Raw genomic sequence first — 27,607 nt, forward strand, 5'->3', positions numbered from 1 at the left:
CCCCCAGCACTGGAGGTGCAGAGTCTTAACCACTGGACCTCCAGGGAATTCCCTGACTTATCTTTTTTTAAAAAAGATTTTATTTATTTATTTTTGGCTGCATCTGGTCTTAGTTGCGGCATGCGGGCTCCTCTCTAGTTGTGGTGCGTGGGTTTTCTCTCTCTAGTTGTGGCACACAGGCTCCAGGGCACGTGGGCTCTGTAGTTGTGGCGCGTGGGCTCCAGAGCGCGTGGGCTCTGTAGTTTGTGGCATGCAGGCTCTCTAGTTGTGGCGCACAAGCTCAGTAGTTGTGGTACACAGGCTTAGTTCCCCTGTGGCATGTGGGATCTTAGTTTCCCAACCAGGGATCGAACCCACGTCCCCTGCATTGGAAGGCGGATTCTTTATCATTGGGCCACCAAGGAAGTCCCCTCCCTCACTTATCTTTAATACAAAGTACTTCACTTAAAACATTTCAAGAAATTCTTAATTAACTGGAAATACCATGTTTTAATGTTCTGAATACCTACAAAGGACATTATTATAGTTAGACATATTTTACCAAACACAGATTGTATTTCTAATTTTATTGTATTTTATTGTATTTATTTATTTATTGTATTTTATTTTACCAAACACAGATTGTATTTCTAATTTTTTCTCTATTAAAATTTATTAGTTTTTTTAGATGCTTTTTTTTAAACAGCTAACTTTTTAAAAAGAAGTTTCTCCCTTAGAGATAAAAATCTGAACAATTACTGAATTTTTAATAATGCTTTTATAGCATTTCAAAAGCAATTCTTAATTCAAACTAATACCTTTAAAAGAGAAATTAAAAACTCAGTTTAATTTCAAGGGTTTTCATAAGGTAGAGAATGCAGACCATATTTTACATTTAATAAACATAACTGTTGTATAATAAATACACAATAAAGAAAAAGACAGTGATAACTATCATCAAGGGTGAAATAGTATATAAACTTTAATCTAAAAGGCTGCTTCCTGCACCTGCATTGATGTAATCTGAGAATTCTCTATCAATTTCATTTACAGAAGGAATCTCTGTAGCCAAATTTATCATTCACTTTCATGCGCCCACATGGGAAGTCGTAGGTGAATAGCTATAGGAATACAATTTATTGTCTGCTCCTCCACTCAGAAGTAACTGCGTAAAGGGAGAGGAAAAGAACATAAACACAGAAGTAAATACAATTATTTCACATGATTGCTGAACCTAATTAAATACTGATGATTCTGATACAGAAGGAATCGTGGATGAGCAATTAACTTGCATTGAGAGTTAATACTTAATACTAAAACGGGCCAATTGCATCAAATTTCACTATTATATTACACATATACTATATATATACACTATATTAAAACTTTAGAAGTGGTGATTTTAATTTGGTTGAGGCGTAATATGCTACTGTACTTTCTATGAAGCATTTGCTAAGAAATGTAATAAAATTTAAAAGTATGAAGGGTAATATAGTTCTGTTTAAGAAAATTAAGTTTTTAAAAGATGTCACATTAATTGTTTGTAGGTAAATGGATATTACAAATTTTTCAAACAGCCCTCAGACCTGTATTAGGAAAGCGTTCTTAGGCAATAAGAGCTTTTATGTGTGTGTGTGTGTGTGTGTGTATAATTAAATTGTAATTCTTTAAGAACATTTTATAATACAGCCATATTATCTAAGATTTTTCTAAGTAGCAAATACTTTGATCCAATTAGTCTGAAGTAGCAAGTTTAGGGACTTAAAACATTTCATTAAAATACTCATGAGAAAAAAACTGCTTCAAAATATTCAAATTTTACTACTCCTAATATTAAAGGACAATTTTTTTCTTCTTTAAATGAGATATGAGATTTTATAAATATTAATGGAACTTAGAATACAGAATTATAAATATCAAATATATTGAAACTAATAACTCTATAAACACAAATACCAGATTTATTCTAAAAATATAATGTAGTTTCTTCCTCTCTACCAAATAACTAATAAATTCTTACCCCTGTGTCTGTCCAGTCTACACTCAGAACTTTGTCTTCATGAGCAGCCAGATCATAGAGAGGAGCCTTACAACTAAAAGACGAAAATATTAACGTGTTATATGCATTTCATAGTATTAAACAAACATATATCACTAATCACTTATACTTTTCTGAAAATTTTAGCTTACCATCCTTGCCCCAATAACCACTTAATCTTAAAATTCTGAGCATTTACTTGACTACCTCTCCTGTTTTTCCTGTATCATTAGCAAACTGTGGTTTTGGTTACTGCCTCTCCATTCTACTTGTAGAAATATGTAAATAAATTGTATATGCGTTCTCTTGGGGGCCCTCTGCATATATTAGTATCGTAGCACTAACTGATGAATAAGAAAGGAACCTTCAAATTTTGATTATCTTTAAAATTCTATATTTTTACTTAATTTCCTATTAACATATAATTTACAATTTGACCACAGTTCCATTCATTCAGGCCACTGGCCTTCTAATTCTGTAATTATCATATTTATATTAAGGTTCAGGGGTTCCTATTTTATATAACAAGGTCAGAAAGATGGATTTCATAAACTATCACAATTAAATTCATTCAGATTGCAAAAAACCCCAACATATTAACATTAAGAAAATTCCTTTGATCTGGCCTTCCTTTTTGATATCAATATGTATCATTTCAGGATATATGACCGAGAACTTTTTTTTGACCCTTCTGCTTTTGGATAGTCATTTCAGTGTTCATTTCATTTTCTCTGTATACAACGGGCAATTGATAGATTTCCTTTGTAAGTCATCAACAGGAGTTACCTTCTCGTATCCCACAGCTTAACCATGTTATCTAAAGAGCCTGAAATGAGCTGCTGCTCATGGGCAGGAGACCACTTGACTGACGTGACCCAGCCTGTATGGGAGGTTAGGGACAGCGACACCAAAGAACCATCTGAGCAAAACAAAACAGACAACCATTATTAAATTTTAGAAAACAGAAGTAGGCAGAACCCCCCAAAAAATTTCTAGAAAATTATCTTTTTATACACATCTCTCGTGAGAAGAGAAACTTACGTTACTCACTCATATTTTTCCTTCAGAGGTTTACACAACTCACCTTTAGTTCGGGGATCCCACAGTCTGATATGCCTATCTGTACTTCCAGATGCTAAACGTTTACAAAGTGGAGAATAGGAGATACAATTAAACACTTTATTTCCTGTCTAAAAAAAAAGAAAAAGGAAAGAAGATGTAACCAGGGTGGGCGAAAAGTAACCATCTCCTAGAAGTTTACCACTTAAAAGCTCAAAGTTAATCAAAGAAGCACTGAATTTGTCTTACCAAAGTTGACTTAAGACTGCCGGACTCAACATCCCACACTCTAATTGTGTGGTCCCAAGATGCACTGCAGATTTCTTCAGCATCTGACCACAAAACCGAGGATATTGCTTCCTTGTGGCCAGAGAGGGTCACTATGGGAGTCTAGAAATGAAGGACACCCAAAAGGGAAAGCATTTTTGGTTTAGAGTGATTGAAACAATAATAATAGTTATTACTTTTAAAGCCGATATGCCAGATATTGTCAGGTGCTTTAGCTTTCATATCCTACCTTATTTCTTCTTTACAGTAATCCTCCAAGACATATTTCTGTTTTTATTTTATAGATGAAGACACTGAAGTTGAGAAAGATAACTTGCCCAAGGTCATACTGTTTATAAATGGCAGATCTGAGTTTGAACCCAAATATTACTCCCAAATTTGTAGTCTTTCCACAGTATTCTGTTGCTTCCCCTTCTGCTCTACTTTTCATTTTGAGGAATATTAACACTAATTAAGTTCTCCCAGTTGACAAAGATGTTATATGTAGAAGCTAGTAGAAAAAGCTCTGGGGTCAGAAAGACCTAGGTTTGAGTTAAGGTGCTGCTATTTTCTACATAACTCTTCCAGGTTAATTACTTGCAATAGGTTATTCTCACCACCTCATTTCTTCAGCATCCAATCTTTAAATAATGCCCATGGCTCATTTATTAGAATTCCAAAATCTCTAATGTCCCTCTCAAATTAAAATAATCAAACTAGGTATACTGTCTGTCTTAAATACAAAGAACATGTAAAAGAAAGAAGGAAAACTCTTGAAATGGGGGACAGTTAATCTACTTGTGTAACTCTGTTACATTTAACCTTCTTAAATGTTAAGGGGGTTGTACTAGATTAGAGATCAGCAAAGTTTTTTGATAAAGATCCAGAAAGTAGAAATTTTAGCCTTTCCAGGCCACATACAGTCTCTGTTCCATGTTCTTCTTTGTTTTTAAAGCCCCTTAAAAATGTAAAAATCATTCTTAGCACTCTGTAGTACAAAATCAGGCCATAGCCAAATCACCTGTGGGGCTATTATTTGCCAACTGCTGGACCAAATGATCCCTAAGGTCTCTCTTCCAGCCCTAAAATTTTCCTGAAAGTAGTAAAGGAACCTGATAGAGGAGTGAGGAACAGAACAACCTCTATTGTGATCCAAAACAAAAAGTAAGGTAACATAATCAGAGGCTCCAGGATAGGAAATGGCATGTAAAATGATGGGTAAATGTATATGAATAAGCAATCCCATTCCTAGGTATTTATCCAAGAAAAATGAAAACTTAGGTTCACACAAAAAACTGTCCACAAATGTTTATAGCAGTTTTATTCATAACTGTCAAACTAGAAACAACCCAAATATCCTTCAACTGGTGAATTAAACCAACTGTTGTATATCCATACAATAGACTACTACTCAGCATTTTAAAGAAATAAACCATGATACCCAATAATCTGGATGAATCTTTGTTTCCCTCCTCAAATACATTATGATATGTGAAAAAAAAGCTTGATGCAAAAGGCTACATACTGTGTGATTCCACTTATATGATATTCTAGAAAAAGAAAAATTACAGGAACAGAGATCTGATAGTGGTTGTCAGGTGATAGAAATAGAGAGGAAAGGTTGACTACAAATGGGCAACATGAGTTTCAGGGGATGGCAAACTCTCCCGTATCTTGAATATGTAGTAATTACATATTCTATGTATTTATCAAAACTCAAAAGCTATACACCAAAAAGAGTGAATTTTCCTACATGTACATTTTTTTTTTTTTTTAAGATAGAAAAGTCAACTTTGGCACTGTTACTGCAAACAAACTTCAGTAGAATAGTACTGGAGGGGACTTCTTTGGTGGTCCAGTGGTTAAGAATCTGCCTTCCAATGCAGGGGACGCAGGTTCGATTCCTGGTCAGGAAACTAAGATCCCACATGCCATGGGGCAAGCAACAGAGGAGCCCGTGCTCTGGAGGCTGCGCACAAATAGAGAGAAGCCCGAGTGCCGCAATGAAGATCCTGCGTGCTGCAACTAAGACCTGATGCGGCCTAATTAATTAATTAATTAATTAAAAAAAAAAGAACAAATGCTCAAAAAAAGAATAGTACTGCAGGAAAAACAGCAATTTTGAGAGAAAATGTGGAAAAAACCTTATTGTATGTTAACATATGAGACAAATGACCAGTAAATGAACTGAGAGCATTACTCATATTAATACAAGCCAGGTACTAGAAAGAAATCCAGAGAGAAAATAACTTTTTGATATTTGTCTTATTTTGGTCTTAATAATCCAACTTTTCCTATTATTTCTAATTTTCACTTCAAATAGCACTTCGAGGGTTTCTAGCATAACTTCAATTAATAATTTATGAATGTACAGATTTAAAGCTTATAAAAACCTAAATGAAAAAAATGAATATATTGTGATTTCTCTCAAATAAAATGAACAGTGGAAGCAAGCTTATGAATGTGCACACCTAAAAATAAAAGTTATCAGCAAGGCACTGAGTGGGAGAAAATACTTATAATACATATATGCAGCAAAGACCTTGAATACAAAATACAAAAAGAAAGCTAGTCATTCAAACAGTATGGTACTGGCACAAAAATGGAAATATAGATCAATGGAACAGGGTAGAAATTGCCCCACAGGGTAGAAAGCCCAGAAATAAATGCACGCACCGCACCTATGGTCAATTAATCTAAGACAAAGGAGGCAAGATTATATACAGTGGAGAAAAGACAGTCTCTTCAATAAATGGTGCTGGGAAAACTGGACAGCTACAAGTAAAAAAATGAAATTAGAACATCCTTTTACACCATACACAAAAATAAACTCAAAATGGACTAAAGACCTAAATGTAAGACCGGATACTATAAAACTCCTAGAGGAAAACATAAGCAGAACACTCTGACATAAATTGCAGCAATATCTTTTTCGATCCATCTCTAGAGTAATGGCCATAAAAACAAAAATAAACAAATGGGACCTAATGAAACTCAAAAGCTTTTGCATAGCAAAGGAAACCATAAATAAAATGAAAAGACAACCCACAGAATGGGAGAAAATATTTGCAAACAATGTGACTGACAAGGGATTAATTTCCAAAATTTCCGAACAGCTCATGCAGCTCAATATCAAAAAAACAAACAACCCAGTCAAAAAATGGGCAGAAGACCTAAATACACATTTCCCCAAAAAAGACACACAGATGGCCAAGAGGCACATGAAAAGATGCTCACCATCGCTAATTATTAGAGAAATGCAAATCAAAACTACAATGAAATATCACCTCATACCAGTCAGAATGGCCATCATCAAGAAATCTACAAACAATAAATGCTGGAGAGGGTGTGGAGAAAAGGGAACCCTCCTACATTGTTGGTGGGAATGTAAACTGGTACAGCCACTATGGAGAACAGTATGGAGGTTCCTTAAGAAACTAAAAATAGAGCTACCGTATGATCCAGCAATCTCACTCCTGGGCATATATCTGGAGAAAAACATGCTTTGAAAGGACATATGCATCCCAGTGTTCACTGCGCACTGTTTACAAGAGCCAAGACATGGAAGCAACCTAAATGTCCATTGACAGATGAATGGATAAAGAAGACGTGGTACATATATACAATGGAATATTACTCAGCCATTAAAAAGAAAGAAATAATGACATTTGCAGCAACATGGATGGACCTGGAGATTATCATACTAAGTGAAATAAGTCAGAGAAAGACAGATATCAGATGATATTGCTTATATGCAGAATTAAAAAAAAAAAAGATACAAATGAACTTATTTACAAAAGAGAAACAGACTCACAGAGAATGAACTTATGGTTCCAGGGGGTGGGGAAGAGAAGGGGGGAGGGATAGATTGGGAGTTTGGGATGCACACACTGCTATATTTAAAATAGATAACCAACAAGGACCTACTGTATAGCACAGGGAACTCTGCTCAATACTCTGTAATAACCTAAATGAGAAAGGAATTTGAAAAAGAATAGATACATATATATGTATAACTGAATCACTTTGCTGTACACCTGAAACTAACACAACATTGTTAATCAACTATACTCCAATATAAAATAAAATAAAAAATAAAAACAAAATACAAAAAGAACTCTTACAAATCAATAAGAAAAAGATAAGCAACACACTTAAAAAAAAAATGCAGTGGTTAAGACTCTAAGCTTCCACTGCAGGGGGTATGGGTCTGATCCCTGGTCCGGGAACTAAGATCCCGCATGCCATGTGGTGCGGCAAAAAAAAAAAGTGCTAAAAACATGAACAGGCACTTCAAAATTAACTATCAAAGGGCTGGGACTTAAAATACACTACACACCACCAGAAATCACAAAATGAGACACCTTTTAACAGTAAGTAAATGTAAACATGTTATGTGCTAAAATAAAATCAGTTATAGTACTAAAAAATTGACCATATCAAGTGGTGATATGTATGTGGAGTAACTTTGACTCTCATACACTGTCAGTGGCAGTATAAACTGATATAACCATCTTGGAAAATGTTTTGGCAGTATTAAACATTCAGAAAACTGAACATGTGTGTACCCTGTCACTCAGCAATTCTACTCCTGCAATTCTACATATGCAGAAATGACAATATATGTGCACCAAAAAACAAGTACAGCAACTTTATTTATGGTGGCTAAAACTAGAAACAATCTAAATGTCCATCAAAAGAAGAGCAGATAAATTCTGGTACATTCATGTAAAGGCATGCTATCTATTACTGAAAAGAACCATTACATGCAGTAGATGAATGAAATCTCACAGATATTACAGGCATACCTCGGAGATATTGAGGGTTTGGGTCCAGACAACCACAAAAAAGCAAACACTGTAATAAAGTGAGTCACAAGAATTTTTTGGTTTCCCAGTGCATATAAAAGTTATGTTTACACTATACTGTAGTACATTAAATATGCAATAGCATTATGTATAAAAAAAAGTACATACCTTAATTAAAAAATACTGCTAAAAAATGGTAACCATCATCTGAGTCTTCAGCAACTCATAATCTTTTTGCCTGTGGAGGGTCTTGTCTCAATGTTGATGGCTACTGACTGATCGGGTGGTGGATGGTGAAGGCCGGGGTTGCTGTGGTAATTTCTTAAAATGAGACGACAACGACGTTTGCCACATCGATTGACTCTTCCTTTCATGAACAACTTCTCTGTAGTATGCAATGCTGTTTGACAGCATTCTACCCATAGCAGAACTTCTTTCAAAACTGGAGTCAGATCTTTCAAACCCTGCTGCTGCTTCATCAACTAAGTTTATGTAATATTCTAAATCATTTGTTATCATTTCAATAATCTTTATAGCATTTTCACCAGGAGTAGATGCCATCTCAAGAAACCACTTTCTTTGCACAATCCATTAAAGTCTTACAATGAGATTGCAGCAATTCAGTCACATCTTCAGGCTCCACTTCTAGTACTAGTTTTTTAAATTATTTCTACCACATCTGCAGTTACTTCCTCCACTGAAGTCTTGAACCCCTCAAAGTCATCCATGAGGGTTGCAATCAACTTCTTCCAAACTCCTGTTAATGTTGATATTTTGACCTCAATAAATCATGAATGTTCTTCATGGTATCTAGAAATGGTGAATTCTTTCCAAAGGTTTTTTTTTTCTTAAAGCTTTTTTTAAAATTTATTTTTTAATTCTTTTTTTTTTTAAGTTTTGGCTGCGTCGGGTCTTAGTTGCAGGATCTTCGATGCAGCATGCGGGATCTTTTGTTGCAGCGCGCGGGCTTCTTTCTAGTTGTGGTGCGCAGGCTCCAGAGCATGCAGGCTCAGTAGTTGTGGGGCGTGGGCTTAGTTGCCCCGCAGCATGTGGGATCTCAGTTTCCTGACCAGGGATCGAATCCGCGTCCCCTGCATTAGAAGGCGAATTCTTAACCACTAGACCACCAGGGAAGTCCCTCCAAAGGTTTTCAAATGACTTTGCCCAGATCCATCAGAGGAATCACTAAGTATGGCAGTTATTGTCTTATGAAATGTATTTCTTAAACAATAAGGCTTAAAAGTTGAAATTACTCCTTGACCCATGGGCTGCAGAATGGATGTGGTGTTAGCAGGCATGGAAATAACGTTAATCTTCTTGAACATCTCCATCAGAACTCTTGGATGACCAGGTGCACTGTCAATGAGCAGTAATGTTTTTAAAAAGGAATCTTTTTTTCTGAGCAGTAGGTCTCAACAGTGGGCTTAAAATACTTAGTAAACCATGCCGTAAACAGACGTACTGTCATCCAGGCTTTGTTGTTCTATTTACAGAGCACAGACGGAGTAGATTTAACATAATTCTTAAGGGCCCTAGGATTTTTGGAACGGTAAATGAGCACTGGCCTCAACTTCAAGTCACCAGCTGCATTAGCCCCTAACAAGAGAGTCAGCCTGTCCTTTGAAGCTTTGAAGCCAGGCATTGACTTCTCCTCTCTCATAAAAGTCTTAGATGGCATCTTCTTTCAAAAGAAGGATGTTTTATCGGCTTTGAAAATCTGTTGGTTAGGGTATCACCTTCGTTTAATTTCTTAGCTAGATCTTCTGGATAACTTGCTGCAGCTTCTACATCAGCACTTGCTGCTACCCTTTGAACTTTTATGTTATAAAGACTGCTTTCCTAAATCTCTTGAAGCAACTTCTGCTCGCTTCGAACTTTTCTTCTGCAGCTTCCTCACCTCTCTTGGCCTTCATAGGACTGAAGTGAGTTAGGGCCTTGCTCTGGATTAGGCTTTGGTTTAAGGGAATGTTGTGGCTGGTTTGATTTTCTACCCAGACCACTCAAACTTTCTTCATATCAGCAACAAGGCTGTTTCACTTTATCATTCATGTGCTCACTGGAGTAGCACTTTTCCTTCAAAAACTTTTCCTTTGCATTCACAACTGGGCTAACTGGCATAAGAGGCCTATCTTTTTGGCCTCTCTCAGCTTTTGACATGCCTTCCTCACTAAGCTTAATCATTTCTAGCTTTTGATTTAAAGTGAGAGACATGAGACTTCCTTTCACTTCAACACTTAGAGTCCACTATAGGATTTTTAATTGGCCTAATTTCAATATTGTTGAATCTCAGGGAATAGGGAGGCCCGAGAGGAGCGAGAGAGATGGGGGAACGGCTGGTCGGTGGAGCAGTCAGAACATACACATTTACTGATTTTAAGTTCACTGTCTTATATAGGCGTGGTTCATGGCACCCCAAAGCAATTACAATGGTAACATCAAAGATCACTGATCACAGATCACCATAACAAATATAATAGTAATTTAAAAGTCTGAGATATTTTGAGACTTACCAAAGTGTGACACAGAGACACGAAGTGAATAAAGGCTGCTGGAAAAATGGTACCAACAGGCTTGTTTGACACACAGTTGCCACAAACCTTCAATCTGTAAAAAATGCATTATCTGCAAAGTGCAATAAAATGAGGTATGCCTGTATACGAAGCTTAAAACTAGGTGAAACTAATCTAGGATAAGTCAGAACAGTGACCACTTTTAGGAGGCTACTGATTTCAAGGGAGCCTAGAGGGCATCTTCTAGGGTGTCGGTAATTCTTGATGTTTTGATTTAGATAGTGATTACTTGGGTATACACAACTGCAAAAATTCATTGAGCTGTATACTTAATTATATGTATGCCAAACTTCAACTAACATAAAGGTTAAAAAAAAAAAGCTACCTTATGAGTAAAGTATTTTGATAATTCAAGAAGTCTTTTTCTACTCAGATATATTCTTTAAAGGTTGATCAGGGATATGCATCAATAAATTACCACTGGCACATTATCCAATTGGTAAGGCATTTCCAGCTTTAATTTGTCTTATGAGACAAGTGATAAGGAAGCTGAATTGCCGCCAGATCATTGAACTTGCAATTCAGCAGTCTATGTTTAAATATATAAATTATAAATCACTACTTTCAGTTGGAAACAGTAAGTGCTACTGTTTACTGCAGTTTACGTGAGTTTGAGGAATCACTTATTCCTCATTTTCAACAGTTTTTATAAGATATCTTGTTATTGGTGACTGTAAGAAATAACGTGCAAATGTGTGCCTGATTTAATGCACATCCATTACAGCTGTTAGAAAATGAATGAAACATATGATTTCCTAAATCTGACTCAGTATTGTTCTTCTCATTAAGTATATTAATATAGGTCAGATCATATTTTGATAAATATCCTTCTAATGGAACAGAGCAAATAAGAATCTGGATTAACTTTCTGAGTTTGATTTAATTGGATCTATAGCAAAATGACAGAATCAAAACCTCAATTAAACTCTTGGTTTCTACTGATTTAGGAGATGTACTGAAATTACATCCTCAGTGTACGAAACATTATTACTATTACTATTTTTTAAACTGAAGTATAGTTGACTTACAATGTTGTGTTAGTTTCTGGTATACAGCAAAGTGATTCAGTTATCTCTTCTTTTTCAGATTCTTTTCCATTATGGTTTAGTACAAGATATTGAATATAGTTCCCTGTGCTCTACAGTAGGACCTGTTGTTTACTTATTTTATACATAGTAGTCTGCGTCTGCTAATCCCAAACTCCTAATTTGCCCCACCCCCACCCCTTCTCCACTTTGGTCACCATAAGGTTGTTTTCTATGTCTGTGAGTCTGCAACATTATCATTAAACAGTCAGGTAATGAGATATTTCACTAAACTTAGTGCAATCGTCAACAATTAAAAGATCCTACTTTAAAATTCACCATGAGGAACTCCAACAAAGATGTTAAAAAAAAAAAAAATTCACCATGAGGCCAAATATAATAGCTAAATAATCAACCTATCAAGCTGTAAACCTAGCTTAATGCAACTACATTCAATAACTCAAATAAATGCAGCAGAGTATTTATAATAAAAATTTACAGATCTACTGAAAGAAAGCCTAATTATGGTTGAAGCAGCAAGACAAGACAAAAGGAAACTAAATATGAACAATTATATTAAATTAACATATATTTGTCAATAAAGACCTAAGCCGGGACTTCCCTGGTGGCGCAGTGGTTAAGAATCTGCCTGCCAACGCAGGGGACACGGGTTCAAGCTCTGGTCCGGGAAGATCCCACATGCCGCGGAGCAACTAAGCCCGTGCGCCACAACTACTGAGCCTGCATGACAAAACTACTGAAGCCCGTGCGCCTAGAACCCGTGCTCCACAACAAGAGAAGCCACCACAATGAGAAGACTGTGCACGGCAACAAAGAGTAGCCCCTGCTCACCGCAACTAGAGAAAGCCGGAGTGCAGCAACAAAGACCCATTGCGGCCAAAAATAAATAAATAAATAAATTTATCAAAAAAAACATCCCTAAGCCCAATACTGTCAGTTCTCACAAATACTTACTCTTGTTAGTCCCAATTGCTCTGTTTTCTGTTTCTTTCTCGGTCGACTTGTGGATTCTTCCATTTCATCTTCTTCATCTGTAGGGACTATATCACAGAGAATTAGATTTGATAGAGTTAAAATTTAAGGTAAATATTAATTACAAACAGTCTCAAATAATTCTTATATTTCTAGGTATATACTTTCTCTATGTTATCTCAACTGGTTAGGGAATTAACATTTCTCCTTATTTTGGTTAATGGAAAATTATATCTAAAAACAATACCTGGCTTACCAATCTTCGAGAAGGAGAAAGCAAAAAATAAAGTATTATACATTAAAATCCTAAAACCTAACCAGTTTGGTATCTTATAAAGATTATCATTATGGCTATTCATCAGTTTACCATATCTATGAAAAGTTGCTTACTATTAGTTGTAGGAGAGTTCTGACCAGATTGCATTTATATTATGAAGAAGGGAATGACATGGTAAATAAACACATGTTAAAAGGACATACATTCCAGCCATGTTTATTCTTCTTGACTATTTCACTTTTCTAACAATAAATTAAAAGTGTTTCATAGATAGTTATTGTTTTATTAAAAAAAAATCTTCGTTATCCATCATTTGGCTAGGTAGCAAACCCAGATAAAAAACCATAGATTTTAATGTTTTGTAACTATTTTATAAATGTCATGTGCTTTTCCCAAACCAGACTATAAGCACCTTAAGGGTAACAACTAATCATAGATAATATCTCATCTACCCAGCACTATCAAAAAGTATTTCACAAAAGGAAAAATTCCTACACAAACAACTTTCTGCCTCAAAACTGTTTGCTTTAACTAAAATGGATTTATATTTCCTGCCATTTTACACAGAATTATTTAAAACTGTTTAAGCTTTTCTTGATTATCTCCCCCCCTCCCCAACTCTACTTTGTGAACTGTATTTAGGGTGTTGTACAGTAATATAGCAATTTCCTCAGAAGCAACAGAGGTATTCTGATCTGCTTACCCATGCAATAAATAGTTCTGTACTACTACTTTCTAAAATATATGTGGGTTTTCCCCCTTCTTTTCTTCTAGCAGTGTCTTCTTACTATTATCAAGGTACTTTCCTCTAAGAGTCCCCTTGGCTCCTCTAATCGTTCCTTCTAATCTACGTTTTCAAAGTGAGAAAATTAAGTTTGGTAAAATTGTATTAAAAAAAATTTTTTTTAAAGTAAACCAGCGTAACTAAGAAATTTCTCTAATAGTAAAGTATATCAAGATGACACAGAAGGTAATTTGTTTATTTCCACATTCCTGAATAAGGGAACTCTGAGAACTAAGGCAGTTATGTCGCACTGCACCAGATGTGTTATTGATACTTGCAGGGATTCAGTGACATCGTCCAATAAATAAGGGGATGGTAGAGTAGAAAAACATTTTGAAACACAAAGAAATATACTAATTTTTCTCTATACTATAGTACTTTATTTGTGACCTAAAAAGCTCTGGTCCATTTTTTATAGAAAAATATGGGCTAAAAAGTCTTTTTTCACTGAAATTCTTGAAATATCATTAATAAGTCAAAGTAGAAGAAACATTTCATTTACCTGTAGACCAAATCTTTAGCATCTTATCCCAGGAGCCACTGCAAAACTAAAAAAATATATATGAAGGGAAAAAGAATATGCAATATAATCCATCATATTGTTTGCCTGGTTTTTTCCTGCTATTTAAGTTGAAATCTTTACTTTGCCCTGAAATTCTTACTACTATGGCATCACCTATCTGCCTGTCTTCCTAGTCTCTTGGAAGTTGTACCCTCAATCTCATGGCAACTGAAAGAGCTGCCATTCTTATAGGGCCCGTACCCTGGCCATGGTTGCTTAGATCAGGGTGGGCAACTGACCTACACTGTGGCAATAGGTCTCTTCCTCCTTCAGAGCCTTTTTTTTTTGAAAACTTGTGTTTTAGAGAGCTGAAGTTAATCTTTTTCCAGGGACAGACAGTATAGGATGTAAAACCTGGGAATATTGAAGGCCAGGTTTTATTGCCATGTGGAGAAAGCCAGACTGACGTAAGAGAATGAAGTCAATTTGGGGAGACAAGAGGGAGGAGGTGTGCTGGCCACATGCAAGCCTCTACTCCATTGGTTCCTGAGATCCAAATGCATCATCACCCTGCTCATGATGTGATGCATCACTCCCTCCTTGGGTCTTTTAAGCTAAAAAAAGTTCAGGATGAGTTTCTATCTCTTATAGCCAAAGGACAGGGTACAGTTAATTCACTTAAGTTTGGACTCAACAACATGTAAACCTTCTTTATGGCTCAATATGAATACTCATAAATTTTTAACTTTGAATGCAGAAACGTCCTCTGTTATGCTAACTGGCAAAGAAATGCTGAAGAAACTCTCTTAAATCTAGAATACTTCATTATGGTTTGGAGAATTTTCAAATGGTGAGGGAGTCTGTAACCCCTCTTAAGTAAATACTGTGTTGCCCTCATAGTTTGACTAACTTTTACCATTTTGTCGTGATAAAGAGTAGATCAGCAATAATAGTAAAACAACCTCGATTAATGCTAACTTTAGTGCATGCTAAGTTTTAGGTGATCAGCTAGACATTTTCAATTAATGACAGCACTATGAGTAGCTGAAGGACTGAAAATGTCAATCACTATGATTTGAGGAGGTTACATAAAGAAATTACTGTTTACCTGAGTTCTTAAAATTTCTGCAATTTATATAAAATTCTAAACCAGAGATACCCAGAGTGAGGGAGTGACTCTTCATATCTCTCATTACGAGTATTTACTTTTGGTTTGAAATCATATTCTTTAGTCACCAATTGTTATGGAAGTAGGCCGATCACAGTGACTTTATGTAGAAAAGACATTTTTGCACAAGAAGCTCAAATTCTAATTGAACACAGTACTAATAACACAATAGCTACTTACTTTGGTTCCTGTGCTATCAACAGCTATAGAATCCACACTGCCAGCATGACCCCTGCAGCAGTGCAGGGCTTTCACTTTGTTTCTCTCTACATTCCACTCCCATAGGAGAATAGTCTGATCCATAGAGGCACTCAGCAGTATGCAAGACAAATTGTCTGAAGAAAGAACATAAGGATAAGAAACAAATTAGTACAAAAATTTTAAATAGTGTTCCAAAACTAAAGAACTGAATTTTTTGCAGTTGTTGATAAAGATGTTAAAAAGGTAAAAGACCTCATATAGCCACCTTTGAAAAAAGAAGCTAACTGATGGTATAAAAGGGAAGATTCTTCAAAAATAGTATAGGGACTTCCCTGGCGGTCCAGTGGTTAAGACTCCGCGCTTACATTGCAGGTGGAGCGGGTTCGATCCCTAGTTGGGGAACTAAGATCCCGCATGCCACAGGGCGCAGCCAAAGAAACAAAACAAAACAAAACTATAAAAGACATGCATTTAACACACTCAATATTAATTTGAAAATATATATTATGTGATATAATTTTAGGATTCACTTCTACTGATTTACGGATTTTTTTATGTGTATGTTTTTGAAATATATATACATATATTTTTTATGTATATATTTTTATGTGTATATTTTATGTGTATATTATTTTAAAATACAAATATTTTATATTTATAAAAACTGAGGCATGAGACATTTCCTATCCTGTCCCCATTCTGCCCCAGCATCGAAAATGGCTTATTTCCAATTCCCTATCCAGGATTCCTCTCAATTTAGGCAGAGTCCTAACCTTTTTTCACCCAGGCCACATCTTTTACAACGTCTGTATGTCCCACAACTGTCATTATTGACTTTCCTTCCAAGGACCAGATCCGAGAAGTCTTATCATAAGAACCAGTCAAGATCCTGTGAGGAGAAAAAAATCCTATGAAACCCAAAAAACAGCTTTTTTCAAACCCTGAAATCAATTATATTTCTAAAGCACTGATAAAGTAAACCTTGAGGATTATATTTTTAAACTCTTCTTTAATATAAAGATTAAGATTTCAAAACACACTAGAATAAATCAGAAGATGTTACATTTGGCTTTTCCTGACCTCCTAAAATAAAAATAAAAATGTAACCGACAAATCCTAGACTTCATTTTTACTATTGTTGTAAAATACTACCACTCCCAGGGAAGCTAAGCGAATTGTTTGAAAAGCCTAATAGTCCTTTGTATTTAACCAGTGAAAACCATTAAATAAAAAACCAGTAGAACCATTTAAAGTAAAAGTAAAACCAGTAAAAACATAACTATGTAATAACTCCAGGGAGACATTCTTTGAAAGTAAGCTCCTACTGAGATCCATTCTTGAGGTGTTTTTCTACAAGTAAGGCCAGAGGGGGTTTGCTCTGAACGATTCATACCTTCTTGATTCCAGTCTGCCCTTTTCAGCCCTAAAAATAGCATGATCTGCATCTTCAGGGTAGTAGGCTGGGAGATCTGTGGCTAGAAAAGGTTTTTTTCCCTCTATGAAACAAATTATATTCTTGGTCTTAAAAGCAACATAATCAAATAAATGCCCTAAGACACACGACCTATTCGGAAGACAAATGTCACTACAACCTCTTTAGACAGAAAAGAAAATCTATTAACAGATATGTTTCTTCTTGACTACACTAAATTTAAAGGTCTTTGGCATGGTCACAGTATATACATATATATCACAAAATTACTTTCACAAAGAACAAGTAATCAGAGAAAAATATTCATATAGTACACTTAAAATGGATACAAAAACATTCATCTGGCAATACCATTCCTCTGCCCCGTCGATCGCACTGATCCAGTCATCATGGAACATGCATTGTTCTGGCTGAGGTGCAGTATACTTCTCCACGTACTCTAGTTCCACAACCTCTTCCTAGTCACAGAGAGAAACCAGAAATCAATCAGGTGGTGCAGTTTTTAAATGGTACATTATGAAAATAAAGGACCCCCGGTTTAATTTATCTCCTTCATGTAATTCCCCTTCAGAATCCAGAAATTTTGGAGCCATATAAAAAGTGAAAAACTTTATTTGACCTAACAGTATGCTAAGAGTAATATTAAGAAATATTAATGACCTTGGAAAACTTACGCTAAAGGTAGAAAAAAAAGAATATAAGAAACTTTATAAAATCATAAAAGCATGTTGTTTAATGGATACAGAGCTTCTGTTTAGGATGATGAAAAAATTCCGGAAATGGACAGTGGTGATGGTTGCATAATATTGTGAATGTACTTAATGCCACTGAATTGTACACTTAAAAATGGTTAAAAGGTAACTTTTATGTATATTTTACCACAGTTCCAAAAATTGCCCCAATCATAAAAGCAATTATAAATTATATTTTAAATTATAAAAGCAATAATAAGGAAAGTTTGAAAATTAGAGGAAGGGGCAATCACTATAAATCACAATAACCTAACCCGTAAGTTTATATATGTGCACAATCATTTTATATACCTTTATTAGTAGTAAACATATATTTGCTATTCCCTTTCTTGACAACTGTTCCACAAATATGAAGTTATCTTTCCATGTTCATTCATCTACATTTCTTGAATAATACTCTTAGAAAAAAAGAGGGAATTTAAAAATTGAAGATACAGAAACCGAGGTTCAGTTTCTAGGAAAAAACAGTAATCAAAAGGCTCCTGGTTCCTGTAGATTCAGGCTGATTCTAAATGAAGTTTTCCTACATTATCTGGTAATACCTTAAGTAAAATAGAGCAGGTAAGCATTTGAACTTACGGATGAGATGTTTTCCAGTTCCATGTGTTTGAACAAGGGCATTCGCAGAAACTGGCCCTTGATAAGGAAATCAAACTCCACATGTTTGTGGAACTCTAAAGAAAATACATAATAAAATTATCACTGTTAGGACCTGAAGTAGTATTGGCAGAGGTAAATGAGAGACCCCCAAAACAAACAGGTACCTGTTATCCTAGTGTGGCCTCCAAGTTTCTCCAGAATTTCTCCATGGCACAATCAGACCATGTATTCCACTATATTATGTGATTTTTAAGAATAGAAATACTTTGTTCTGTTGGTATAATATTTTTATTGTTGATGGTGTAATCATTTTGATTAAGGAAACCTTTGTATTCTAAGAAGAATCCCAAATATATACAAAAGTAGGAATAACATAATGAATCCTCATTCCCATCTTTTACCAACTCATGGACAATCATCTATACTCCTCCCTCCACTCTCCTGCTGGTTTTTTTTAAAGCAAAACTCAGAAATGATATAATTTCATCTGTAAATGCTTTAGTGTGTATCTCTAAAATATAAAGACTAAAAAAGTCACAATGTTAAAAATTTAACATTACTTATTCCTTTTAATACCATAAAGCCAGTCAATGTTCATATTTCCTTGTTTCATAAATGTCTTTTTACAGTGAGCTTTCTAGAATCAGCATCCAAAGTCCTCACATTATATTTGATTAATATCTTTAACAGTTCTCCGTCCTTTTTTTCCATTGCCTTTTATTTGCTGAAGAAACTGGGTCTTATTGTAATACTTCTTACATTCTGGCTTTGGTTGATTATATCTCCAAGGTATCCTTTAACATGTTCCTCTACCACCTACATACAACCTGTACATTAGGCAGACCCAAATGCCTGATTAGACTTTGGGTTTGTCTGTTTTTGGCAAGAATATTTACACACCGTATTGTATTTCCTATTGTATCACATTAGAAAGCACACTATCTCACTGTGCCTTTTATGATATTAAGATCTACCTCTGGGTTCAGATGATGTCAGTCTGATCCCATCCATCATAACGTTCTTTGTCAGCCTTTTACCTAATAAATGGCTTTAGTAGCTATAGATATTCACTTCTTAAATCCATTATTTCATTTGGAGTTATAAAATGCTAAAAATTCTTCATTCTTTCTGATTTATTAGCTATAATAAAATCCTTCTTAAAGAAGAATTCCCTCATTGACTCTTTGGCTTGTTACTTTTTAAAAAATCTGAATCTGGGCTTCCCTGGCGGCGCAGTGGTTAAGAATCCGCCTTCCAATGCAGGGTACATGGGTTCGAGCCCTGGTCTGGGAAGATCCCACATGCCGCGCAGCAACAAAGCCCGTGAGCCACAACTACTGAAGCCCGCGTGCCTAGAGCCCATGCTCTGCAACGAGAAGCCACCGCAACGAGAAGCCTGCGCACCAAAATGAAGAGCAGCCCCCGCTCACCGCAACTAGAGAAAAGCCCGCGTGCAGCAATGAAGACCCAACGCAACCAAAAATAAATTAAAAAAAAAACAAAAACTGAATCATTTTGCATCTTCAACTCAAGAGCAGTGACTCAGTTAATCGATTTACACAAAAAGACAAATCAATGTTCATCTACAAGTTTAGAAAAATATGCAAATATTTGGGTAACAACAAACAACCATATACTGATATTGCAAAGTGTCTATTGCAAGAAAATAATTCTTATGCTAGTTCAGAGTTTTTCAATAAGTAGAATATATGACATCTTTGGAGTTTAGAAAACTAACTATGCATCAGAATCTCTACACTATTGTACATCCATGATGAAAGATAAGAACCAATAGGAAATGCTATGTGAATATCTCTGTATCAAGAACTATATCTTGCTAACAATGAAAAGACCTTGTCCCCCTGCAAAAAAGTAGTTCAAAAACATCTTAAGCTTAACAAAAATGTTATAAGATTATTGGAAGAGGAAGTGGAAAATATTAGGCATTAGTTTATAATCCTCACCTCCCCATTCCTCCAACTAGGGTAGAATCAAAAGAGCTTTAAAAGCATCAGAAACATCTGCATAAAAATATGCTTGCCTCTAAATGATGGCTCCATTGACAAATTTTGTTTTTAAAGATTATGCTTTATGTTATTTTCCATTTTTCATGTTTAAATCTTCTACTATATGTATGGTTTCATTACTTTTTAAAGAAATATTTTATTATAGAAAATTCCAAACATACACAAAAATGGAGAATAATAAACCTTCCTATACCTATCGCCCAACTTCAACCATTATCAACTTATGACCAATCTTGTTTGATCAATATTTTTGCATATTGTTCATATCATTTTAATTTTATATTAAATTTACATATAAATTTATAGCCCGTAAAATTTTTTGCATACGTTTAATTTATTTTAATTTATATCTTTATAAATGTTTTACTTGATACTGTGGCATGTTTATGTTTGTTTTATCCATTATTTTTAAATGAATTTTAAATACTTAAATAAAATACTAGTATTAATAATGGCATTTGTTATTATACAAAACAAATGCTCAAATACAGATATTGTCATTTTGCTTTGTAGAAGCACCAAGATGCTTGTTCTATGCCTACCCAATCTAGCCCTCATGTCTTCATTACCTCTACATCACAACTTTTACACTAAAATCTTTATTCCTAAATCTCAACCACCTTGTCTCCATATTGCCTTAAAAGCAGATTAAACTGAATTTTTTTTTCCTGAAAACTTATTTCAAAGCATTTTTCAAAGTATCATACAGCAGGGAAATCCATGTTATAAATTTTACCATGATAAAATCCATGCAATATTATAAAATAATGCCCCAAAAGGGCTATAAATAACAATGTGATGTATTTCAGTCTAGTTAGTGTCACTGTGCTTTCTCCTAACTTTTCAGAGTATATATACCCACCGTTTTTGGCCTCCAGCAATTTATTGATGATGTTACTAAGGTCAGCAATTTCAGAGGCTGCAGGTATCGAGAAAGGAACATCATCCACCGCATATCTACAAAAAGGAAACGATAAATCAAGTCTACAGATGTTTTAACAAATGTGCATTTATTCATTCAACAAACATTTATTGGGTATCTAACACATGACAGACATTTTGCTACATGGGGTTAACAAAAAATGAATTAACCTGTGGTCTCTGTTCTTGGAAAGGGTTAAAGTCTGGTAATCAAATACGAGTAAAGTATGTAAGAACAGTGTCATAAGTAATACATAAAATGGGAGAACAAGTGGTAGGTCATTTCAACCAGAGGAAAGAGGGCTGGGAGAGCAGAGTCTGAAAGGATGCATAAAAAAGATCACTCTTACACTACATCTAGAAAAGTGAGTCTCTGCCAGGTGAAGTGTGGCAAGGCAGAAAGAAGGGGTGCAGGAAAGCAGGGAGAGCAGCAAAAAAAATAGCTAAGAGTTATTAAAGAGCTGCCCACCCAGCTTATCTCAGAAAGTGTTACTTTACTCTAGACAGTGACCAAAGATAAGGCTAAAGAGATGTGCATGGAGTGGTTTAGATGCTGTGTGAAGTACTTTTTACTTCTGTCCCTAGGCAATGAGGAACCACTGTCTAAGTCAAATAACATCATCAGAATTTTGTTTAGTTTGATCTTTCTTGGCAGCACTGCAGAGACTGGATTACAGGCACACACAACAGGAGGCAGATTAGGAAACTCTTGTAAGAGAGAACAGGAGAAAATTCTTGCAAATCACGTATCTGACAAGGAACATGTATCTAGAATATATAAAGAACATTTATAACTCAATAATAAAGACAACCCTATTTTAAAAACGGGCAAAGGATCGAAATAGACATTTCTCCAGAGAAGGTATACAAATGACCAACAGGCACATGAAAAGATGCTGAGCACTGTTAGTCATCAAGGAAATGCAAATCAAACACAATGAGATATCACATCATACCCACTAGGATGGCTACAATAAGAAAGACAGATATTAAGTGTTGGTGAGTATGTGGAGAGATTAAACCCTTATTCATTGCTGGTAGAAATGTAAAATGCTATGATTGCTTTGGAAAAATCTGGCAGTTCCTCAAAAAGTTAAACATGGCATTACCACTTGACCTAGCAACTCCATTCCTAAGTATATACCCAAGAGAAATGAACATATATGTTCACACAAAAACTTGTGCGCAAATGTTCACACCACCACTATTCCTAATAGCCAAAAGGTGAAAACAACCCAAATGTCCATCAACTGAACAATGGAAACACAATGCGGTATATCCATACAATGGAATATTATTGAGCAGCAAAAAGGAATGAAGTACTGATATATATATATATATGTATATATATATATATAAAAAAGCCTCTGCCCCCCCCACTCCCATTGTGGCAAAAAGAGATTTATGACAGCATGTCTTGATGAGCCCTGTTTTATATATATAGGTATATATATATATATATATATATATACACCTCTCTCTCTCTCTCTCTCTCTCTCTCTCTCTCTCTCTCTCTATATATATATATACCTATATATATATGTAAAATAAAACAACATGGATGGGCCTTCCCTGGTGGTACAGTGGTTAAGAATCTGCCTGCCAATGCAGGGGACACGGGTTCAAGCCCTGGCCCGGGAAGATTCCACATGCCGCGGAGCAACAAAGCCTGTGCGCTGCAACTACTGAGCCTGCGCTCTAGAGCCCGTGAGCCACAACTACTGAGCCCGCGTGCCACAACTACTGAAGCCCGCGCGCCTAGAGCCCGTGCTCCACAACGAGAAGCCACCGCAATGAGAAGCCCGTGCACCGCAACGAAGAGTAGCCCCTGCTCGCCGCAACCAGAGAAAGCCGGCGCACCGCAACGAAGGGTAGCCCCTGCTCGCCGCAACCAGAGAAAGCCGGCGCACAGCAACGAAGACTCAACGGAGCCAAAAATAAATAAATAAAAAATAAATAAATTTATATATATTAAAAAAAAACCAACATGGATGAACCTTGAAAAACATCATACTAAGTGGAAGAAGCCAGTCACAAAAGACCACGTACTATATAATCCCATTTATATGAAATGTCCATAACAGACAAATCTATAGAGACAGAAAGTAAATTAGTGATTGCCCTGGGCTGGGGGGATTTGGAAGTATTTGGGTGTGGGGGGAGGGGTAACAGCTAAAGGATGATGAAAAATGTTCTAAAATTTACTGTGGTGATGGTTGCATAATTCTGCAAATACACTCAAAACTAGTGAATTGGACACTTTAAATGTGTGAATTCTATTGCACGTGAATTACATCTCAATAAAGTTGTTACAAAAAACAAAAACAAAAAAGTCTTCATAAGGTCTGAATTTAGGCTATATTTGTGGGGAATGTAAAAGTTTCAAAAGATGTTAAGGTAGAACTTCCAGGGCTCACCAAGACATGCTATGATAAGTCTCTTTTTGTCACAATGGGAGAGGGGGGTGGAGGTTCCAGATCTTGTTAAAATGTAGATTCTAAATCAGCAGGTCTGAGGTAGAGTCCGAGATTCTGCTTTTTCTAACCAGTTCCCAAGTGATGCTACTGCTGCTGGTCTTCAAACTACACTTTGGGTAGTAAGGCTATAGTTATATATTTATCATGCCAAAAAAAGTAAAAAGTTATTTAGGTTCTCCAAAAGGTAACAAAACCTAGAAATTGAAAGTTTTGGTATACTATGATATTTTGGCCAGTAAGATGAGTAGGGAATAATTACATACTCATATATGAATATACATACATATGTAAATTATACACATATACGTGAATAAATCTACTTTCCCCCCTCATTTTACTGATGAGAACGTATTGCGTGAAAGGAAGAAGCAAGAAGTTTAATTTCTAGGTTTTGTTACCTTTTTGGAAAACCTAAATATATAAACACAAACACACACACACACATATGATGTTTATCCATTTATCACAGGAGTTAAAATACAGTGCTCTAATATTTCTTAAAACTTCATGTGAATCAACAATAATCTCCATAAAACTTTTAATTAGAAAAAATACAGTGATCCTGCTATTCCATCACCATATTCCTTTAGAAGCATTTCGACTAAGTATATATACTCATCTGTATTGATAATACAATTTATGTATACTGTAAGCAACAATACAAGAGGAGTGAATATGATTTACCAGGTCAACACATAAAGCTACAAACACAGAATCAAAAATATAATCTTAATTGAGGTGGGAGTTTTTTAGTTTATAGCTGACATTAGCTTGTTAATACAACAAATATTTATTATTTATCATCAGTACCAGAAGAACTTGACAAACATTTGTTGACTCAGTCAATCCAAGAAGCATAACATAGTCTCTACAATCAGGAGCCTTACAATATAGTTAAAGAGACCAGGCGAAACGATAAAAAGTTAATTAACAGTGTAATATACGCCACAAAGCAGAATATAATTAGGTTTCAAATGATTGCTACATACCTGGGGACCATCTGTAAAATTGGTAAAATGTTTACATACATATAGGTATACACATACAGGTATATATATATACACGCATACGTGTAGATTATGTATATAAATACACAAATCTGTAACTGAATTGACTTCACACTCATCAAAAACTAGTTCTACCAACTCCCTATTGAGAGCTCCACCTTCTAGCCTGGTTTAGAAAAGCATCGTCTATCACCTACGTAGAAAAATGAAGTTGTGTTTTCAGACACTGTGAAACACCACTAGCAGACAGCCTATAACGACTTGGTCCGTTGTTCACTGTTCAATTACATAATGCACTTCATTCAGGAAGCAAACCTGAAGCCCTTCAGGTCACTCTACACTCACAATTCAAATTATATACAGCCTGAGTCTAGGCGAGAAGGCTCGGTGATCCTTGAGAAATCCTCGCAAGGCACCGCTTCCACTTGAGTGGAAAACGCGCTCAAGCGAGGAATCCAGCCAAAAAAAGGGAAAAAGTGAATTGCTGGCAAAGATAACCAGGGATGCACAAGGTCATACAGGAGTGGTCTTTCGAAAGGATCCCGGGGCCGGGGGGCCGGGGGGCGGGGGGCGGGAGGCGGGAGGGGGAAGGAGAGGAGGGGGGAGGAGAGGAGGGGAGAGAAAGGCAGTACGCTTACTTACTTCTTATTGTCAGTGAAGAAGCGTGTCTGGAGCTGAGCCATGGCTTGCCTACAGAAACGTATGGGTAACAGACAACCGGCGCTTTGGCCTTTCAGGACTGCAAAAAGAGGCAGCTCAAAGTTAGACTGCACGTGTCAGAGAAAAGCAGCAGTCGAACATGGGCTTCCGCTTTCTTCCCTCGGGCCTCCTCAGCCAGGAGGCACCACGAGGCTTCTCTTCCACAAGGCCCAGCCCACAAACATCAACTACCTATTCCTAGATTTAGGAGTCATCGATTAGTAAAGCATAGTCTTAAAGGCAGCGAGTCCCTTTAATCTTTTTGTATTTTTAAAAAATATATTTAAGCTTACAATCGATTGTGAAGACACAGAGAGGCCCGATTCAAATAGGCTTCTCCTCCCTCTCTCTCTTTTTAAATTTTAACAGGCTATCCTCAGTCCCGATAATTCAAACACAGCTCCTAGATACTACAACCCCCAGAAAGCAGCGCTTCTCATACGCTGTAGCCACTGGGTATTGTAGTCTTTTTTCCCACGCTGCCCCTAGACTATCTTATTTGCATTAAACCTTCCCGATTCCAGCCAAATTATCTATTATATTTCCTCTGCCTTCAGCTTTAATTTACTAAAGCCTTTCCGGGTTTACTTTTTCAAGCATACTCCCAATCAGACTCTCAGTCTACCGAGATTTTTCTTGGGCTCTCGCCACTAGCTTCAGGCTTTAGATCCAGGTGAGAGGCGGGGATACGAAAAAAAGAACGAATCAGAAAGGAAACACGCGACGGTGGCTGATAGTGGTCTTATCTCAAGCAACTGCGCTGCGCACTCCCAGAGGGGCGCGCCTGCGCACTGTGCTGGTCTCCATGGCGGGGCCTCGGAGCCAAGACGAGGTTGAGTAGACTCGTTTTGAATTTTCTCCCCTCTGCTCCAACACTTCGTGGACTTCCCTTCTCGCCCTGTAGGGCGCTCGGCGGCGGCGGGACTGGGGGAGTCGGAGGTTTGGCAGAGCCGTCTGCGCCGACGGACCGGACGCTGGTTCCCCATCCCCCTTTCTTCCTGCTGCCTCCTCCTCCCGTCACCTTCTGACCCGCCCGGTCCCTGAGCAACCGCCGGCCCCCGCCCCTTGCCGCTGCCGGGCGTTGGTGGCGCCTTCCGCGCCCCGCCTCGGGCCGTATTCGGGGACCCTCCTGACGAGGCCTACCGTCCCCCGCCCGGACGGGGTCCGCGGGCCCCGAGCCGGCAGGCTGGAGAAGGTGGAGGTTAGGTGTCTTACGGAGGGCTGCTGAGCCCAAGGGCGCACCACCACGGAGGAGGAGGAGGACCCCCCTGGGCGGGAGCGCCCGCTGTGTGATCCTGTGCGCCGCCCCGCATTTTAGGGTTCCTTTTTTCTCTTTATGAGCCCCTTTATACCTTCCTTTTAGAAGGGGAAAGGCGTTCTCCCACACCTTCTCCCAACGCTTTTTGACTTTTTTTTCGTCTTGAAGTTACCCAAAGGCCTATGTCTTATTCTCAAACGGTCCCGAGAATAATTCTAATGGAATTTAGTTGTTTTTCTGAGGGAGGATGGGTGGAGAGATACTACTCAGCTCTCCTAGTCGCTTTTTAAGGCGTTCGCCAGAAATCCTTCAAGAGGGGGACTTCTTAAAGAGACGGCAGTTTAGAGTAAGGCAGAACTGGATTGCAGAATTTGGGGCAAAGCGGTATGTGTGCAGGTGAAGACAGCTAAAGCTTTCCTTTGTTACGTTGCTTCAAGATGTACCACAATTAAGTAGACATATGATATTTAAGTCAACCATAGACTGAGAAGAGATTTAAACAGTTGTAAGCGAAAAATAATCTGTTAATAGTGCGCAGTGACAATGAAACTAAGACTATTTTCAATTTATTCACCTTCTTAGAATGCAGGTCGTGGAACCCGAATGCCTGGGTTTGAATCCTGCCTCAGTTGCTTATTTATTAGCCTCTCTGTGCCACACCTTGGTCAACTGTGAGATTAAGTGCCACATAGTAGATGTCAGCTGTTTTTACCATCGTTATCCTTTAGATGTCAGTTTAACTGGGAGCTATGGCAACATGAAC

The 27,607-nt window shown here is 36.8% G+C and overlaps 2 protein-coding genes across 3 annotated transcripts in view; one reads left to right on the plus strand and one right to left on the minus strand.

The window, feature by feature from the left end:
- Positions 1–788: 788 nt before the first annotated feature.
- On the minus strand, positions 789–26,583 carry WDR12 (WD repeat domain 12). 2 transcript variants are annotated; one of them, XM_061186610.1, is made up of 14 exons: positions 26,212–26,583; positions 25,530–25,626; positions 21,345–21,439; positions 18,435–18,529; positions 17,455–17,561; positions 16,445–16,560; positions 15,651–15,805; positions 14,303–14,348; positions 12,722–12,807; positions 3,326–3,466; positions 3,102–3,207; positions 2,804–2,936; positions 2,000–2,072; positions 789–1,144 (listed from the first exon to the last, which is right to left on the minus strand). In XM_061186610.1, the coding sequence occupies exons 2-14, from the start codon at positions 25,568–25,570 to the stop codon at positions 1,067–1,069; spliced, it is 1,272 nt and encodes a 423-aa protein (XP_061042593.1). In that variant the 5' UTR covers positions 25,571–25,626; positions 26,212–26,583; the 3' UTR covers positions 789–1,066. The 2 variants fall into 2 exon arrangements, with proteins under 2 accessions (XP_061042593.1, XP_061042587.1); XM_061186604.1 differs by lacking the exon at positions 26,212–26,583 and having other exon boundaries at positions 25,530–25,743.
- CARF (calcium responsive transcription factor) overlaps positions 26,361–27,607 on the plus strand; it is a 99,649-nt gene continuing 98,402 nt past the window's right edge. The window contains exon 1 of the mRNA XM_061186592.1: positions 26,361–26,418. The gene's annotated coding sequence lies outside the window, so the exon portion shown is untranslated. The remainder of the gene's footprint in view (positions 26,419–27,607) is intronic.

This window comes from Eubalaena glacialis, chromosome 1, assembly GCF_028564815.1.
Source record: "Eubalaena glacialis isolate mEubGla1 chromosome 1, mEubGla1.1.hap2.+ XY, whole genome shotgun sequence".
NCBI lineage: Eukaryota > Metazoa > Chordata > Mammalia > Artiodactyla > Balaenidae > Eubalaena > Eubalaena glacialis.